Source organism: Lupinus angustifolius, chromosome LG08 (genome assembly GCF_001865875.1).
Source record: "Lupinus angustifolius cultivar Tanjil chromosome LG08, LupAngTanjil_v1.0, whole genome shotgun sequence".
Taxonomy (NCBI): domain Eukaryota; kingdom Viridiplantae; phylum Streptophyta; class Magnoliopsida; order Fabales; family Fabaceae; genus Lupinus; species Lupinus angustifolius.
In genome coordinates, this window is record NC_032016.1 from 11716736 (window position 1) to 11734372 (window position 17637).

The following is a 17637-nucleotide window of genomic DNA, read 5'->3' on the forward strand; positions in this document are numbered from 1 at the left end:
AATTTTTGGATACTCTATGGATACGTATCCTTCACGAATCCGAGCGTATCCGTGTCGGATACGTGTCGAACACCGACACGTGAGAGTGTTTGACGAATCCGTGCTTCATATATTATATATGTTATTTTAATATAGAAATTTATACAAAAATATAATTTAATTATTAGAGTTAACTCATTTAAATATAGACATAATAATCTATTTTATAACCATATAGTATAACAGGCTAAAAGATCAAATTAAATTTTCTAAACTTTAAAATTATTTTTAAACTAACAAACAAATTAGATCCAAACTCTTATAAATTCAATCTATTTAAAGTAAAGTGTTTATTTAAGAGTTTTATATTGTAACTGTTGTTGTTGTAATTATAAATTCAATGGTAGAGAATTATGGTAAATATGTTGTGGTTGTGGCATATACTCTCAAAACTGTAATTATGGTTGTGAATTTTAATTTAAAAAATAGTCCATCAACTATTATTCAGAACTAAAAGGGTGGCCTACAGCACAAAGATATTAATTTCATAATTTGAATGCATGATGTCCAAATTACAATTCATGCTTGAGAATCATTTTAATTGTTAAAAAATGAAGAGGAGACAGAAACTATATGCCACATCCATTTTCTCTTTCTTTTGTGTAATTTTGGTTTTTGATTCAATCATTATTTTATTTGTAGTGTGAAGCAACATGAGAAGCTCAATTTGTACCAAAAACAAGAAACAAAAGAAACAGGAAATTCATCCACTATGAAGTGGCCACACTCTTTGGCTATAAAAAAAAATGTAGTATTTATATACTATCAGTATAAAGATTTATGTATATTTATTAAATTATCTTTCACTTGTTTGGATTATTCTTCTTTCAATAGTCAATTATGATTAAATATGAATGATTAATAATAAATTGACAGTATATAAAATTCATACACTAATACTTTTTTTCTCCTCCAAAAATGCTACTATATATATGAATCGTATAAAGTACTTACACAATATGAATATACACAATATATATACATAAAAGCAAATTAAATATGAAAAATTTACAAAGAATATAAATATTTGTTTACTTACATAGTTACATTCTTAATATTTTTATGTTTTGCCTGTGATAATGAGTCTCACCAAAAAGCACAAATATTGGCAGATATTATTTTATGATGTAATTAGTTTTTTTATTCACAAATAAAATTTGAAAAGGATAAAATGACTTATATGTTTCACATTCAATCTATTCATATAAAACCAAAACAAATAATAAAAGGTCTAATTTATCTAAGGCTTTTAATTTATGAAGTTATTTAAGAAAAAAAGAGATTTTTTTTTTTTAATAGTTGTAACTTAGAGAATCAAAATTATGGAAATGTGAATTGTCATGCATGAACGAATGAAAGCATTTGTGGCTAGTTTAATGTCAACAGCAAAAGCTCTAGCTGCTTTTTTTTTTCTTTCTAAAATGGCTAATAAAAAAAGACAATCATGTTGGTGCTCTTAATGATTAAATTAATTAATTAATTAAAATATTAGTCAAACAATATCATGTGCTAAGTTAAGTATATGTTTTCGAAAAAAGATATATTATCTTAAATTATATATCAAATTCAGCCAAACACTTAAATTTTTTAATTGACGTGAAATGTTTTGATTGTTTCGATCTAAGACATCAAATGTTTGTTGTATATTAAGGGTATCTCCAAGTTGGATCTCTTTTCATTTCTTGAACACCTTAATGGATTCCTTCTTCACTCACTTTCCCCTTCCAATGCTTCTTCTCATTGCAACTTCACTTTTCTTTTTTGTTAACTCCAAAATGGCCTAAACAAACTAGTCTAAAAACTCAACTTCTCTTTTTTCTCTTTGTTTTTTTATATATAACTTTTGATTATGTAATGTAACATTTCCTCCTCCATTTACTGCTTTCTTTGACTTGGATTACCTTTCAATCTTTATCACTTTTTTTCTCTTTTTCTTCACTTCTTTATATATTTATGTGTGTCTTGTCTTAAGTGTTTTTTTGTTTCCTTTTGTAACCTTTCTTTAGTGTTGTTCTACATATCTAAGTAACTATGTCCTAGAAGCTTTACTTTCTTATTTTTCATGTTTTTTGTGTGTTAACTACTGAAAGGTGATCAACCCCATGATGTGAAAGCTTGTCAAATTTTCTGCTACTGATTCTGATAGAGGTATGCATCTTTTTTTGAAAGATTTACATGTCTATTTTCAACAGCCATAACTAAACCACTGAGAAATAGTTTCAGCTTTATTTTGTAATCTGAAAACGTTTGTGTTATGTGGAACCAAAGAGACTGTGTCTATTTATATGGAGCATGGACACCGAAACCGGTATGCGATAAGTATGCTAGATGAGGGAACCATGTAACTTGGTCGTGCAACTAACACTACCTTACAAAATGGAACTTGAAGTCTTTTTTGACAATAAAAAGCTGTCATTTTGTTTCCAACATCTTTTTCTGTTTCTTCAATGTGGGGTACCACAACAAAAATTGTGAATAGAAATCTGTTGTCTCACATCGTAAACATATCATATTAATTAAAAAGTTTAAGCATTCATTATTACAATTATTTTTGTTTCATTATCATTAACCCGAGAAAACATATATAATATCATCTAGGATAACAGATTTCTATTCAAAAGTTGTGGTTATGTTATGCCATATGAGCTAACAGTTTCATTCATATGCTATATATCACATGCTTTGTGTTTCTTGCTCTTAACTTTTTGTGATTTCAAGCTAGTAACTGTTGTAGCTAACACTTAAATTTTGTGTCTGCAGTTACAGATAGTTATCAAGGTGCAAAAGAAACATAAGGCTTTTTAGTATGTCTAGTAAAAATGCATTACCTATTTGGAATTTTGGTGGTGGCATTTACCTAAGTTCTCATAATTCCTCACCCGAAAAGATGAGAATTCAAGAATTGCTACCCTCAAATGGAAACAGTTCCTCCTCAGGTCTAGAACCTCAGGATGCAGATTATGATGTACCATGTCTCAGTGATGAGCTAGAGACAATGATACTTGCCAGATTCCCGATATCAAAACACTGGAAGCTCTGTGTTCTGAATAATCGGTTTCTCGCAGCCTTGAAGAACGGCGAGATATATAAAATCCGGAGAGAGATAGGGTATAAAGAACCATGTGTGTTCATGTTGGCAAGTGGACAGAGTAATTGGTGGGCTTTTGATGGAAATTTCAAGTGCTGCAAGAAACTCCCTATTGTTCCATCAGATTATAGTTTTGAGTGTGGAGACAAGGAGTCATTTTCGGCAGGTACCCATCTTTTTGTTTCAGGCAAGGAGATTGATGGACTTGTTCTTTGGAGGTACGAGTTAGCGGCGAATGAATGGTTCAAGGGTCCTTCAATGAACACTCTGAGGTGCCTTTTCGGATCGGCCTCTTGCGGTGTATTTGTTTATGTTGCTGGTGGAGTTGATACAAGTCATACAACAACTTGTAGGGAAGTTCTAAGTTCAGCTGAGAAATACAATTCAGAAAGCCACTCTTGGGAGCCACTTCCAATGATGATACAAAAGAGAAAGTCTTGCTCAGGATGTTACATGGATAAGAGGTTTTATGTTATAGGAGGACAAGATGAGCAAGACAACGACCTCACTTGTGGCGAATTCTTCGACGAGGAGACAAACAGTTGGAACTTGATTCCTGACATGCTGAAAGACATTCCTCTCCCGAGTTTGCGATCCCCTCCTCTCGTCGCAGTTGCCAACAATGAGCTATACACACTTGATGCTTCTTCAAATGAGGTAAAGGTATATCTTAAGGGAACCAACTTGTGGAAGAAGTTAGGCCGAGTTCCGGTAAGGGCTGATGTTCAAAGAGGTTGGGGTGTAGCATTTAAGTCTCTTGGTAATGAGCTACTTGTTATTGGTGCTACCTCAATCTGCTATTCTGAGAGGGCATTGACTATATACACTTGCAGCCCTGATCCAAGTGTTGAGAAATTACATTGGAAACAAATTATATGTAGCAGCACCAAACTTAGTCCTTTTATTAACAATTGTGCTGTGATGCTAGCTTGAACCTTCAAGTCTAAACTTGCAAAAATAAGCAGAGTAGCTTGAAATGAATCATCTAATGATAATAATAATAATGAATAAAAGGCTTGCAGGTTAATCTGAATATGCCTATAATTCAAGCTTCTATTGTTTGACCTTATACTACTAAGCCAAATGAGTGTGTCACTATGTGAAAGTACTTGGATGGCATAGGGTTAATGTTAGGAAGCTTGTTCATGTATCTTGTTCCTTTGATATTTACTCTGCAGATAATGAAAATGATAATGAAAATGCAAAGTAAAATCTATTGTTGGTTTAGAAAACCATATGATAACCTTCAAAGTGTCTTTTATTTGTCGCTTTTGTCTCAATTTTATGAGTCGGAGATTTACATGAAATTTCAAATATGTTCAACCTGAGAAACTTAGAGTTCAATACTTTGTTAATAAACATGATTTATGACATAGCATTATGGTGTTCTTCAATCCATATAGTTTTGATCTCACTTGATAGAATAAAGGTTTGGTTGTTATTGTTATTTATTTATTTTTTTGCATGTTTATGGAACTAGTATTTGCTAATGCTGGCTAAAGGAAGGGGAGATTTGAAACTTGTTTCCTTAAGGTGAAGAGTTAAGTCAAGTGGCTTGTATTATGACGATTATAATACAGTGACTATGTAAAAATCTTTATAAGGTTGACGACCCTAAATGCATGTAATTTTTTAGAAGGACGGTCACCTTATAAGATAATGGAATGAAAAAGGATGGAGGGCACTAGAAAAGTACACCAATTATAATATTTTAATACTCCAAATATAGAGATTTTTAATTTACACCATCAAATTTAAAAAATTAAGAAAAACAAGTCCTCTAGAATTATGTTTTTATTAGATAATCCTTCTTTATTAAGGTCGTCCCAATTATAAAACACTTGAGTTGTAATATATGAGCCCTATTATAACAACTCATTTTACTCTTTATACAATCCTTTCCTTCAACCATGTAACATTTCGAACGTTGAATTAAAAAGGTCACAAATTGAAATTATCCCATAATATAATATATTTCATTAACTATTTTTATTCAAACTTCAGTATAATCTCTTTTTGTATAAGTCCATCAAAACTATATAAACCTTAATGCAACAATTATTTGGCTATATAATTGTCATATACTATTATTAGCTCACAAGTCATCCCAAAATTCAGAAGAAAAAATCAGCCAATAAAAAGGACAGAGGGTCATTCTATTATTCCTTCTCATATGGATTTGTGGGTTCTGCCATAGCAACAAAACACTCCCTCTAAATGATAAAACCAGAAACTTTGGTGTTACTCATTTCACCTGGGAAGTTGTTAAGTTAAGGTTGAACATTTTGGTGTGGGACCAAAGTATCCTCCATGGGACGTAATCCCAGTCGAGCGGGGTGGGATCGACAGCAACAAAACCTGCCCTCTAAATATTTAAGGCAGCTACATACAAAAGGGTTGAAGTCGGAAACTCGAGACCATTGGTTAAGCTAAATCAACACCTTCTAGTTAAACCATGCACCCAGTGGTAAGGTTAAGGTTCAATTTTGAACCATTTAACATAGACAACTAGCAACAAACTCAATCAGTAGAAAATTGAAGACTGTTCCTAAAGGTTTAAAAGTAGGAACCAAAATAACTTCTCTTTGAAAAAAGAACTACCCTGAAGGAACTAAATTGTAAATGTTATGTTATAGCAACACATGACTAGAAAATGATGTTGAAAACAATTCTTGATCAATTACAAGACTTATTCAAGAAAATGTTGCCAGTTTAAGCATCACATATAAACCAAATACACTGTCAATATCCCAGGTCACAAAAACACAGTATAAAGTTAACTACTCTTACTCTCTAATAAAGCAATACTAAACTCTAGTGAAGGTGCATGCATTACTGGAGAACTTGTACCGAAACACGGTTGTTGAGACAAAATGTCCCATTCTTTGTGATGAATGCATTCATTGCTTGAGTCCTTGAAGGGTAACGTACCGTAGCCATTCTAACGGGTTCATAACCATCAGATCTGAAACAAGCAAAAGTCAGAATCATCTTGAAAGAATCATAACAGCAAACATAAAATATAATTAGAAAATACTTGACATTCACCTCATAAATATATTGATGGAGGATTGATCATATTCAGAACCAGACAGGATGTGTTCTATATCATCAAATTGTGCATTTCGAGGAATTCCTTTAATTAAGATCTAGCAAAAAGGGTCTGTTAGATCAGTCTGGTGTTTCAATATTAGCATACAACAAAAATAATAGCAATTCAACTAGTATCTCTGCACCTCAAACATATAAATTTGGTAATTAATTCTAACTTCTTGTTTGGTAACTTGTTACACATTTGTATCCAAACTATAGCAAATGAGCTTATTGATTTTGCATCATTAAAACCTTTTACCGCATAGTTTCTTTTTGTTGTCTTATTTGGTGCTGCATATTAGATTGGTACTTTCATCAATCTCAAATGGCTAATGAATTAACATATGAGGATCTAGGATTCTAGATGAGTTGAAAATTCAGAACAAACATCTACATCAAATTATAGATCGCCAACATGCTCAATACACTACTCACTTTGACCAATTACATCTAGCTATAGTCAAGCTTTCCAAATCTATGGCTACTATGGACGAAAAGCTGGATCAAATCTCTGCTACCACATCCCAAACAATGATAAAGGCTCATGCTGGATCAAATATATAAGTTTCGCAGCTATAGTCTGGATACAAATGAGTGGCAGGCAATCTATCAGACTACAAGAATAACTGAGATAGAAGTTCAAAACTTCAAAGAGAAGAAACATCAAAGAAATAAAAAGGGAGAAGGAGACTCGGTAAATTTCAAAGGAAAGGAAGCGATCATAGTGCACACTACCCCTATTCTCTCGTTTGGGTTGCCATGTGTTCATCCTTTAAAATTAGTTCTCGTGTCATCTGCCGACTCATAACTATGTCATCTGCCAACTCAGAACTATCATCTGCCGCAATGCACCAAAACAGAGGAATCCTAAATGCCATATTTAATCAATGATGCAGTTAAATAACACTACCATTAACACTCATAAGGATGCGATGTCTCAAACAACTTGGCCCTAACTCTTGATAGTGTCCACCTGTCCGGAACTGATAATAAGGTCCTTATCAGAGGGGAGAAAATGCACCCATTTTGGGTAAAAGGATGCTCTATGTGCCAGATTTATAGACATGAAAGACTCCTGGTTTTCCTATAGCTCCCTCCAACAGTATTACCTTCTCTCTTCTTTTTTATTTGGCAATTTAATCCCAAAGAATTCTTCTAAAATACACATTCCTTAATTGCATTAAGTAAACAAACAAAATCCATTCCTCCGGTTGATACTAACATAAAAAAATTATGCCATATCTATTAAGGAAGATTTAATTAAATAATATATATTGTAATAAATTCAATAAAAAATATTTTAACACCTGGGCATTGATGAAGATGCCTCTTAAAAATTTCACCATTTTGTCATTTCAAACATACGAGATGTCATCCATATAACTACTTTTTCATACTTCTAGAAATCTAATAAGCAGTGTTGGTTAATTATACTTACAGTTTTTCCATCATAGGGAGTTACAGTATCCCATTGGGAACGATCAGCCTAATGCCAGTAAAAAGAAACAAAAAATCAAACATTTCCCGAGTATAAACAAATATATAATTTTTTTTGCAACAGATGTGTAGAGCAGCATACCCTTTCCAATTTGTAGAAGCGACCATTCCTTACAAGGGCCCTTAAAGCATTGTCATAGGCATTGCGAGAAGGGAATTGCAACATCCTGATGATAGTCAAAACTTTGATTAACCAGTAATTTTCAAATTTCAACTATACAATCTAAGATGAGACACATTTCGTTATAACCCACTTGCAACATGAGTATAATAAAATCATAAATTGCAATTGACCTTTCCCTTTGTTCTCGAAAACATTTTTGAAAGTAAAAATGATATCATTCATTTAGAAATGCAAATAATTATATTTCTAAGCTAAAACGCTAAAACTTTCACTATTCCCTCAAAGCAAAAGAAAATATGGAATTCATTACATTCCAAGTGGCAAAAAGCTTCGATTGTAGTCCATCTTAACATCATCCAGAGTCAAATTAGAACCATCAAGGAAGTGGATGACATCTGTTTTGAGTATATGTCTATGAATGCCGAGCAGCCTGCCGTATATCAAACCTAAGGAGACAAAGGCACAAGAGCGCAGTCATCACCATGGATGGAGCAATTAGTTACTTAAACTAATGGATAAGTGTTAAAAGTATTCATAAAGTAAATGGATAGCAATTAATGAGTTAAACATGTCGGTCAACACCGTGTTTACAAAATACATATGCATTAGTTATCAATGGCAATTTGAAATGGAAAGTTTCTCTCCAATCTCCTCCCTCCTAACATATCCAAAGGGTCTATTCGTGAGTTGGTTTGTGAAGGGGCAATGACAGAAAGGGAAGGCTTGGAAACTCTCACAATTGTATAACATGATTCTCAAGTCTTCCATTTTCTCCAAAAACCAACTCACAAACAGAGATGTTTGAGTTGTGTTTGGAGGGAAAATAGAGGAAAAGGGAAGGCTTGGGAATCCTCACAAGAAGTGTATTGAGTGGTTCTTAAGCATTCCATTTGCTTTCCTTCGCCTTGAAAAATCTGATTAATAAAAGGATTCCCTAATAATAAATAATAGATCGAATAGTAACAAGGTCTGGAAACATCCTCTCCGCCTAAGGAATGGAGTGCAGGGAAGGTGTGGATTCGAGTCTCACCAACAACAAAAAATGGAGTTATAAGAGGGTTTGATGGTTAGTGTGAAGGATGTGAGTGAAGGAGGTTGAGAGCTTGAGTCTCACCCACAACAAAAATAATATGATACTAACAATTGCCGATGGAAAAAAAGACTGAATACATCTACCCTCCCGCTAGGCCGTCTATTTTAATAGTAACAAAGTATCAATACCCTCATGATTGATATTTCATAGAGGGTAAGCCAACTTAACAAAATTATAAATGGTGGCCCAATGCATGACACAAATGTGCACAGCCTTATCCGGCAGACGAACATATTGTTCTCAGGATTTAAACTCGTAATCTCATGGTCACTAAGCAGCAACCTTACCATTGTGCCGAAACTCACCCTCTTAAAAAGACAAAAAATGTAAAGGAATAAATGCATAAAATGGTGCACCTGAAGTGTCAGATTGATTGAATGGAGGAGGAGGAGGAGAAGCTGTTGAATCCTGTGATGGTGGCTTTTGTGATTCAGTAGAGAAACAAGAAACCAAATTCTGAGAAGAAATTGGGATCACAAAACCTCTTTGGAATGAAGCAGAAACACTAGACTTGTATCTAAGTGCAGCTCTAACAACGCCACTCATATTTTTCACAACAAATTTCAAGTCCTGTTATTTCAAGAAAAGAATAATAATTTATAATAAAAAATGAAAAGTAAAATAACAAAATGGGAATTATGAGAGATATAAAGAATTAATCTCATTATGAAGAATGCATTAAGAATATAAAGTATGAAGGGTATAAGGTACCTGATTTGTTCAGAGGAATAAGCGAAGAACAACGTGCAGTGAAAGAGAAGATGAAGAATAAGAGAGAAAGGTTATAGGGTACAAAACAAGTGGAACTGTGGGCTTTAGGTGCCATAATAAAAGCCCAAATTTAAAAAAAAAACTTATTTTAATAAACCCAACCAAATTTATGTGATACTTCTAGGACTAGTGTTTTTAATTTGAGAAAAAAAAAAATGAGTTTAAAATTTGTGCACTGACTATGTAAAAAAAACATTGTCGCATATTATCTACATTTGATTTGTATTATTTTTTTAAGAGTTAATGGTGGTTAACAAATCAATGGTGGATGATTTATTGACAGTGTAAAAAACACTTACACTGTCAATGTATACATATTAAATCCAAAAAAAATACACTAACAGTCTATGAATTTTTTAATTTTTATTTTAAATCTTATAATATTTATAAGACAAAATACATTTCCAGAACTACCTTAATACAAAAAATATATATTCTAACATGCATCAGTTTGAATGCAAAAAAAAATGTTTCAAAATGCAAAAGAACATATTCTAATGAGATATTTGTCATCTGAATGTAAACAAATATTTTGACTCACTTGTATAGAATATATTATGACATACACATAACTAAATATAAAATACATTTCGATAAATACATGTCTAGATATATAAAAAATTATTCTGGCCGGAATATTTGTGAAGTAAAACACATTCTAAAAGAAAGAGTGAATTTTGTTTTTGGGTTTTTATATTTTTTATGATTCACAATGAAAATATTATGGCAAAAAATGTATCTTTTGAAATTTACCCCATCTGTATTAAAAATTCCAATATATTCTTTATTTTACTATTATTTTTTGTGATTGTTTAGTAAGCATGATCACTCATGTAATATTACAAACAAAGTACATAATGCCATGGAAAATTAGACATATCTTCCACTTTCTCACAACTAGGCTGAAAACGAGTCGAACCAAGTCAAATCAGAGCATAACTCGGTTCAACTTGATAAGGATTGGCTCAGCTCAAAACTCGACTTAGGTTCAATACGAGTTATTTTTTTAACTTAAGTTCAACTTGGTTAAAGTTCGCGAATTGTTTGGTTCATAATCTTGTTTTTATATATAATAACAATAAATATAAAAATAATAATGTATGGGAGTAAAATTTATTTTCATATATATATCGAGACAACTCATGAGCCTAACGAGTCGAATAATATCCAACACAAGTTTGAGTCATTTATTTAACGAGCTTATTTTTTAGCTCGAGTTTAGCTAATTTGGTTCATGAACCAAGATTGTCGAGTTAAATAACAAATCGAGTTTTGAATAAATACCGAGTTGATTCGATTCATTGACCCATGTATATTATCACTCACTCAAAAACAAAAATCCATGGACATCAAGCAAGATAGGGATAGAGTTTTCAAATGACTTCTCTCTACATGACATTAAGCAAGAGTGACTTATTATAGGTGGCTCCACTAGATGTAGTTTGGGAAGATAAGTGTATGTAGTTTTATTCACAAACAAGCAATTCATTTTTGCAGAATTTGAACATATAATCTAGTAGTCACTAAAAATAATCATATTATTGGGCTGAAGGTTAAAATGAATTCCTTTCAAAAAAAATTATTGCAATGTATACTATAGCCCATGCAAGTGTTCATCTTTTCCTTTTAATTTAGCCTAACCAAATGAGTTAACTATTTTACCTTCCCATTTTCATCATTAAAATCCATTTCCTCAACTAAACATAATGTAAAAAATAAATAAATGTTATATCTACTACCCCTTTTGAAATCAAATGAGAATAGTATTATCATTTCACTTCCATTCCCTTCCCTTATAATCTATTCTCCTCAATTGATACAAGGCTCCTGTGACAGTCTAAAATTTGATCCACTTTATATATTTTAGTCCACTTTTTTGGTATCACAAAATATTTATCCCCTCATTCATACGGTAAGGAACTAACAAATTTCGGGTACATAAAGAGTTAGAACAAAGGGGCATAATATCCATGTTGTAGCAGCTTTCATATTGTTTCCTTAATCAAATTAATGTACCCATCATAGTAAATTATTTAGTATGTTATTAGCACATAAATTCCATAATGAACAAGTGTTAGGTGATTGAATACTAATACAAGGAGTGGAGAAATTGATCTTATTTTCCTTCCACAACCCTCTATTAAACCAAACATAAACAAGGGAAAGTACTTTATCTTATTTCATCCCTTCCTCTTCATTAAAATCCCTCACATGTTAATAATCTCAAAAGAAACACTATTGGTGCAACTTTTACAAGTTTGATTGACTTGCTTGAACTTGTACCCTATGCCATGAAGTGTTTAATATCCCTCTCAGGTTCCATATATCTTCCACCTTTTCAGGTTGTACATTTCCAGCTGAATCTACCTGCAATTTAGCCAAAGGTATTATGCTATTATTAGGCATATCTCTCTAAGTTCTAGCAAACAAAATAAAAGGGCAACATTGTGCACGAGGCTCCCAGCTCAGTGTACACAGTCTTGCGCTCACAAATGAAGAGGTTGTTTCCGGCTTTAGCAAACAAAGTATTGTAGGAAAATTGCCTAACGTTTTGTTGCTTGTTTGAGAGGAAGTAATTATAACACCACTCAAGAGGTACTAAATTTGAGTAAAGGTGACACTTGTTTTATACCTTCCAAGGTGGTGAAAGTGGACAAAGTAAGAATGTCTAAATCTAATGAATAAGAGATTTAGGCCTTGAAGCATCAACCTTAAAGGGATATGGTAATCTATCTAATTTATATCAAGAACTGAAATTAAGACCAAGATATTTCAAAGATTGAGCATATGGCACTTCTTAAAAGATTACATTTCTTCTCATTCTTTATCATGACAAAGGGAAAGAAGAAGAATTCTAATAATTTAATTTTCCCATGTATCCTACCTACCAAGAATTGATTGAAAACAGCACCATATTTATCAAGCTTAACTATTTGTTAGTCCTGGAGTTCGGTTTCGTCTCTATAAGTTCCAAACTCAACCTTTTGCTCGGACTCATTTCATGCATCTAGTTCTCAAAACTCATAAGGATCATATTTGAGATCCATAACATGTCAATTTCATATCCTCGGAATGTTAAATGCTTTCGTTTCTTATGTGATCTACAAGGCACTCAAGGATCAAGGCGAATGCAATCTATCTATTCTATTGCTAATGCAGATAACAATAAAATGCTATCAGATTACACATCCAATGAAAAGTAGAAAGAATATTACTTTTCATTAATGAACTAGAAAATAAACTAGAATCATGGGTATTGGAATATATCGTGACGTACCGCTTTTGCAATAATTTCAGTGCTGTGAAGAATATCAGCTGTGACCTCAAACAGCACCCATGCCCATTTGTCACTGCTGGGACCATCTGCTACATAGGGAGTGCCACTTTTCTGAAATCTTGATGCTTCCATCCATGTTTTGCCTCCATCAACAGAGACATCTACTCTTTCAATTCCTCTGCCACCACCTGAAGCTGCATATCCGGTAATTTTTACCTGAACAAGATACACGAGTATTAGGATTTCAGCTAATTACTAAATGGACTAAACATGAAAGGTAGTCTGCTAGCTTCATTTTCGTAAACAGAGGCATTATAATTAATCCCTTGACAGGAAATTTGAAAATCAAATATTAATGGCAATACTTGAACAAAGAGGAGAGGAAAAGAAAGATGTGAGAAGTATCGCGCAGTAAGAAAATATGCTCAAAATGACAAGGAGGTGGATAGATTTCTCTGGCAAATTCATTTCTGCAAGTAAAGGACGTCACTTCATTTACAGGAAACTTAAATTTAAAATGTTATTTGAGTTCACTTTCGAGGAAGACAAAGTAATTATCTCAGTGCTCAAATTCGGTTTGGAAACATTAATATATTTTAAAGTAAATGCAACATATGACGATGCATTTAACACTTGAAAAGAAAAGGCCACAACACACACACACTTATGCATGAATAACCTATTATACACATGATCAAATAAACTAACCTTCCCAGGCTTCATTGTGTTCACATCTTCTAACGAGCATATAACACACTGCAACAAGGAAATAACATATATTAGTTACAAAAGGTTACTAGAAAATTGCATAAATTTATTGTGTCCAGTTCATCAAGGCTTCATTACTCAGCCTGTGACATATTAAATGTACATAACTTGCAAATAAATCAATTGATTTTTCTTCACTGGAAAATGAGTAACCTAAGGGAGATAGAATACGATAATCGGAATACCTGAACAGGGAAGTCCATTTGGGGTCTTCTGGTTGACCAATTAATATTATCCCAATTCACTGATGGTGGAAACATTTTGTAGTCCTTTTGCATGAAGAAGCCCTAAAAGATGATAATATGATGTTATAGAATATTAAGATTTAAGAAATGGAATTTTTTATCATTTCCAAATTATTCTACATCATATACCGGACCTGGCATTCTTCTGCAATGATATTGATAGCTTCAAGCCATTTAACAGACCGAGCTCCAATGACACCAGGAACAACCACACGTAATGGATACCCATGATCCCTGTTAAGAGGCTAAAGGAATGCAACAAGATATTAAACTGAGCTGAGAACACCAGAATAATATACTTCACGCAAATATCACCATATCAAGCAAAAAAACTAAACCATTCAAATTGTATATTCACACTGAAAGCATAATGGATTTTTTTTTTGAAAGTGTTAAAAGTGTTTATAGCGATGACAACTCTACAACAGTGTTGTCGATGTAATTTCCAACAAAGGGAGGACTATGTTAATAAAAAAACAAAACTTACAATGACCAAAACACAACATAAGGAAGGGAACCAATACTTTTACCAACTTAAATAATGATATTTGCAACCCCACTGCTAAATATGAAACTGGCATAATTTTTGTTATTGGTTTCTTTTAGAAAGAAATGAAAATCAAGATAGAAGAACCTTGAAAAATCAGTGCTGCGAGAAGATTGCCAACAACAAGAAGTCAAATTCACTTACTTCTCCGTTCATTTCATAAGCAAGTAGAACATCAGCTTCGGGATTTGTGGCCTGACTAAGGGGAATTGATGCCTTATAAGGGCCTCCATTTTCCTCCTACAGTTATTTGAGATTAAAAAGGAATCAACGGAATATTTTCGATGGATGCAATAGATTACCAGAAAGAATCCATGATCCGTAGAGTAAGCAGACAAGTCACAGTCAGTACCTTACACTTATCAACGCTTACAAACTCAACATGCTTTCCACCGAGTTGAGTTTCACTAGTCAAATTTGGAATTCCAACAAGTTCAAGAACATCACTCAATTTGGCACCACCCCAAACAGCTGAGAGAAAAATAATATACTAAACAATTATTAGACCTCTTTTTACCAAATAAAAACACAAACACAATAATAATAAAAACAAAATGAAATGAAAAAATACTTGCACACAGACTTAAAGCTTGAGCACTTTCATTGTTCCAAAAATGAGAATACTAACCATTTCCAATAGCAGAAACATCCCAGCCAACCCCCTTCACAGGTCTGGTCTTGCTCATAGCAGTCCTTCTATTACCCGCACACTGAGAAGAAAAACCCATACGCAGGAAACTCAAATTCATTTACAGGATGTAGCCAATATAAAACCGAAAAAAGAAAATAAAAAAAATATGGCACAGTTCTTCAATGCAACGCAAGGTTTTAAATAATCATTGTGGTCGCGGTTTCGGAGACCACCAAAACCTTGATGTTTCAAACAACTACGAGCAAGTGCTTGATATGGCCACAATTGTGGTCGTGGTATGGTTATGGTGACTCCCAAAACTGTAGCTACCTGGTATGCAACATGGGTACTTCGTTCAATTGGGTACGCAGTTCACCACTTTTTACATTAATTTTATGAAACCTTATTTATAACAAATCAAACAAGTGATATATGATACAGCGAATTCTGTATGCAGTATCTAGGTTAAATGAGAGAATTATGTAACTATGCTCAAAACTTAACATATCTGTGTATGTAACCGACACGGATTTAAAAAGGACACATTTTTATGTAACAAACCTGTAGTGTGGCAGTGACATTATACTTTGGAAGAGCCCTGTCACATAATAACAATCTCAATTAACTATTTATTGGAATACAAATTCATAAACTTGAGATTCCCAATTCCCAAATAATCAGAATGCATTAACTGACCTTATATCTTTCATAAAAAGCTCTTTGGGATTTTCCACCAAACCAGATATTGACACACAGTACCTGTTCTTCACCAAAAACAATCATAAAAATACAATTTTTGTTCAAAAAAAGTGATTTTTTTTTCTTGTCATGATCGAAAAAGTGATTATTTTTTCCAGTGAAGATAAAGAAAAAAGGGGGAACCTGTGAATTTGTTCAACAATAGGGATTGGGCCATGATTCCTTTTATAAAAGAAATCAGAAGGAGTGAGATAAGAAGCGATTAAAGCGGAACGTGGTGGTTCAGAATTGAAGGGTTGTTTGGAGTTAATTTTCTGAAGAGGGTGGCGAGGAGGTTCTCTACCATAATCTGATGGAGCGGTTAGCCCTGGCATTTTGATTGATGATGAGGATGAACTATGAACCAAGGTTTCGGAATTTATGAATTTATGATTTTTGTTTTAATATGAACTTAGAATATGTAACAAATTTAGGGTATTTATATTATTGGCCACGTATTCATATTTGAGAGTAGTATAATTTTTTGTTTGTTTTGGAAATTATTCTTGGCGTGGAGATGATGGTTAAAGTATCGATCTCATTATTAAATTTGGGTAGATATCTGTTGTTTCAAAACAGTGTATCATTTTATGTTCATGTGCTACGGCTTGTGATTGGACAGAAAAATAATTAATTATTAAAATTTTAATTTAAATATATTTTTTTAACCAATCACAAACTTGTAGGAAGTAGATGTGCTCCCATTAAATCTAAGTAAGAGTTGGTTTTATGACCATTTGGGTAGGTATCTGAAAAGACACTCTAATGCTCAAGTCATTTTGAGTGAATATATGTATAGAAAATGTAGTAAGATTATAAGATGCAAGAGCAAAAGTGAAAGTATAAGTGTAAACTTCCTTATGAGAGTTTCCTTTATTTATAAGAGTTTGAATGTTGTATATTGCATAATGAGATGTTTTAATCATGACAAATTACCTATGAGATCCATCCCAAACTGGTGTGTGTTACTTTATTTGTGTCACACGATGGTATTGCGTCCGTGCCTTGGTTGAAAGAGTGTTTTATTCAGGATGCGTCGTTTTGTCTATTATCCATGCTGGGTCATTTTTGTCAACTATCCTCGCTAGATCGTTTTGTCGAATGCCCAGGCTGTTGTACCCGCATATTAGCATGTCCTCGTCATATGACGAAGGGTAGCTCACATTGTTCCGATAGCATGTTTAGCTCGGTAGCAGTGTTTATGCTATTTTAGTGGCATAACAATCCTCTAGCACATGTGTGCAGTTTTGCAAGTACTAATTAGACCATATCTTGTTATTATCAAGTTTCTCCTTAGTGATAAGACATAAAGACGTAAGCCGGAGCTTATTCCTCCGATAATTGATCACAATCGTATGAGTTGGTCGGATCGTGACTGATCTGGATATCAAGGTGAAACATTTATCTGGTGTAGTGATATGGCAAGACAAGGTCATGCCAATAAACTAATGATGCTAGTTTTGTAGGCGGTCGAGGGGAAACTCCAAGTTTGTCATCCATTAGATTCTACACGAGGTAACTATCCAAATGTGCCATAATTGAAGATGTGTAAATAATGGATATTTTTATTAAAAAAACATTTGTTGCTTGTGTTGTTTATCAACTATTTCATAAGTAATATTAATGAATGTGACATAGGAAAACTTTTCCCCGTATTAAACTCTTTAATTTATATATACTTTTATATCATATATGATGTAACTATTACGAAAAAATTTTAATTTTC

The 17637-nt window shown here is 33.0% G+C and overlaps 3 protein-coding genes across 5 annotated transcripts; 1 reads left to right on the top strand and 2 right to left on the bottom strand.

Annotated features, from left to right (window-relative positions):
- On the top strand, positions 1752–4388 carry LOC109353597 (F-box/kelch-repeat protein At3g27150-like). The gene is made up of 2 exons (XM_019595929.1): positions 1752–2187; positions 2800–4388. Exon 2 carries the CDS (start codon positions 2846–2848, stop codon positions 4058–4060), a length of 1215 nt encoding a protein of 404 aa, XP_019451474.1. The 5' UTR covers positions 1752–2187; positions 2800–2845; the 3' UTR covers positions 4061–4388.
- On the bottom strand, positions 5736–9682 carry LOC109355161. 2 transcript variants are annotated; one of them, XM_019598139.1, is made up of 7 exons: positions 9648–9682; positions 9291–9484; positions 8152–8287; positions 7800–7884; positions 7659–7706; positions 6176–6276; positions 5736–6092 (listed from the first exon to the last, which is right to left on the bottom strand). In XM_019598139.1, exons 2-7 carry the CDS (start codon positions 9478–9480, stop codon positions 5960–5962), a joined length of 693 nt encoding a protein of 230 aa, XP_019453684.1. In that variant the 5' UTR covers positions 9481–9484; positions 9648–9682; the 3' UTR covers positions 5736–5959. The 2 variants fall into 2 exon arrangements, with proteins under 2 accessions (XP_019453684.1, XP_019453683.1); XM_019598138.1 differs by having other exon boundaries at positions 9291–9503; positions 9645–9669.
- Positions 11708–16298, bottom strand: LOC109354928 (sulfite oxidase-like). 2 transcript variants are annotated; one of them, XM_019597752.1, is made up of 12 exons: positions 16056–16298; positions 15870–15932; positions 15735–15771; positions 15171–15252; positions 14895–15013; positions 14687–14782; positions 14130–14240; positions 13936–14037; positions 13691–13738; positions 12983–13198; positions 11918–12072; positions 11708–11853 (listed from the first exon to the last, which is right to left on the bottom strand). In XM_019597752.1, exons 1-11 carry the CDS (start codon positions 16244–16246, stop codon positions 11956–11958), a joined length of 1182 nt encoding a protein of 393 aa, XP_019453297.1. In that variant the 5' UTR covers positions 16247–16298; the 3' UTR covers positions 11708–11853; positions 11918–11955. The 2 variants fall into 2 exon arrangements, with proteins under 2 accessions (XP_019453297.1, XP_019453296.1); XM_019597751.1 differs by having other exon boundaries at positions 11708–12072.

Bases quoted from the DNA above. Each gene is read 5' to 3' on its own strand.
- LOC109354928 (XM_019597752.1), bottom strand. From the start codon at position 16,246: ATGCCAGGGCTAACCGCTCCATCAGATTATGGTAGAGAACCTCCTCGC. The intron at 15,014-15,170 runs GTTAGTATTCTC...TTTTTCTCTCAG, and splicing joins TGTTTCTGCTATTGGAAATG to CTGTTTGGGGTGGTGCCAAA. The intron at 13,739-13,935 runs GTATTCCGATTA...TCCTTGTTGCAG, and splicing joins AAATGGACTTCCCTGTTCAG to TGTGTTATATGCTCGTTAGA.
- LOC109353597 (XM_019595929.1), top strand. From the start codon at position 2,846: ATGTCTAGTAAAAATGCATTACCTATTTGGAATTTTGGTGGTGGCATT.
- LOC109355161 (XM_019598139.1), bottom strand. From the start codon at position 9,480: ATGAGTGGCGTTGTTAGAGCTGCACTTAGATACAAGTCTAGTGTTTCT. The intron at 7,707-7,799 runs GTATGCTGCTCT...TACTGGCATTAG, and splicing joins GCTTCTACAAATTGGAAAGG to GCTGATCGTTCCCAATGGGA. The intron at 6,277-7,658 runs GTAAGTATAATT...CCTTTTTGCTAG, and splicing joins CTCCCTATGATGGAAAAACT to ATCTTAATTAAAGGAATTCC.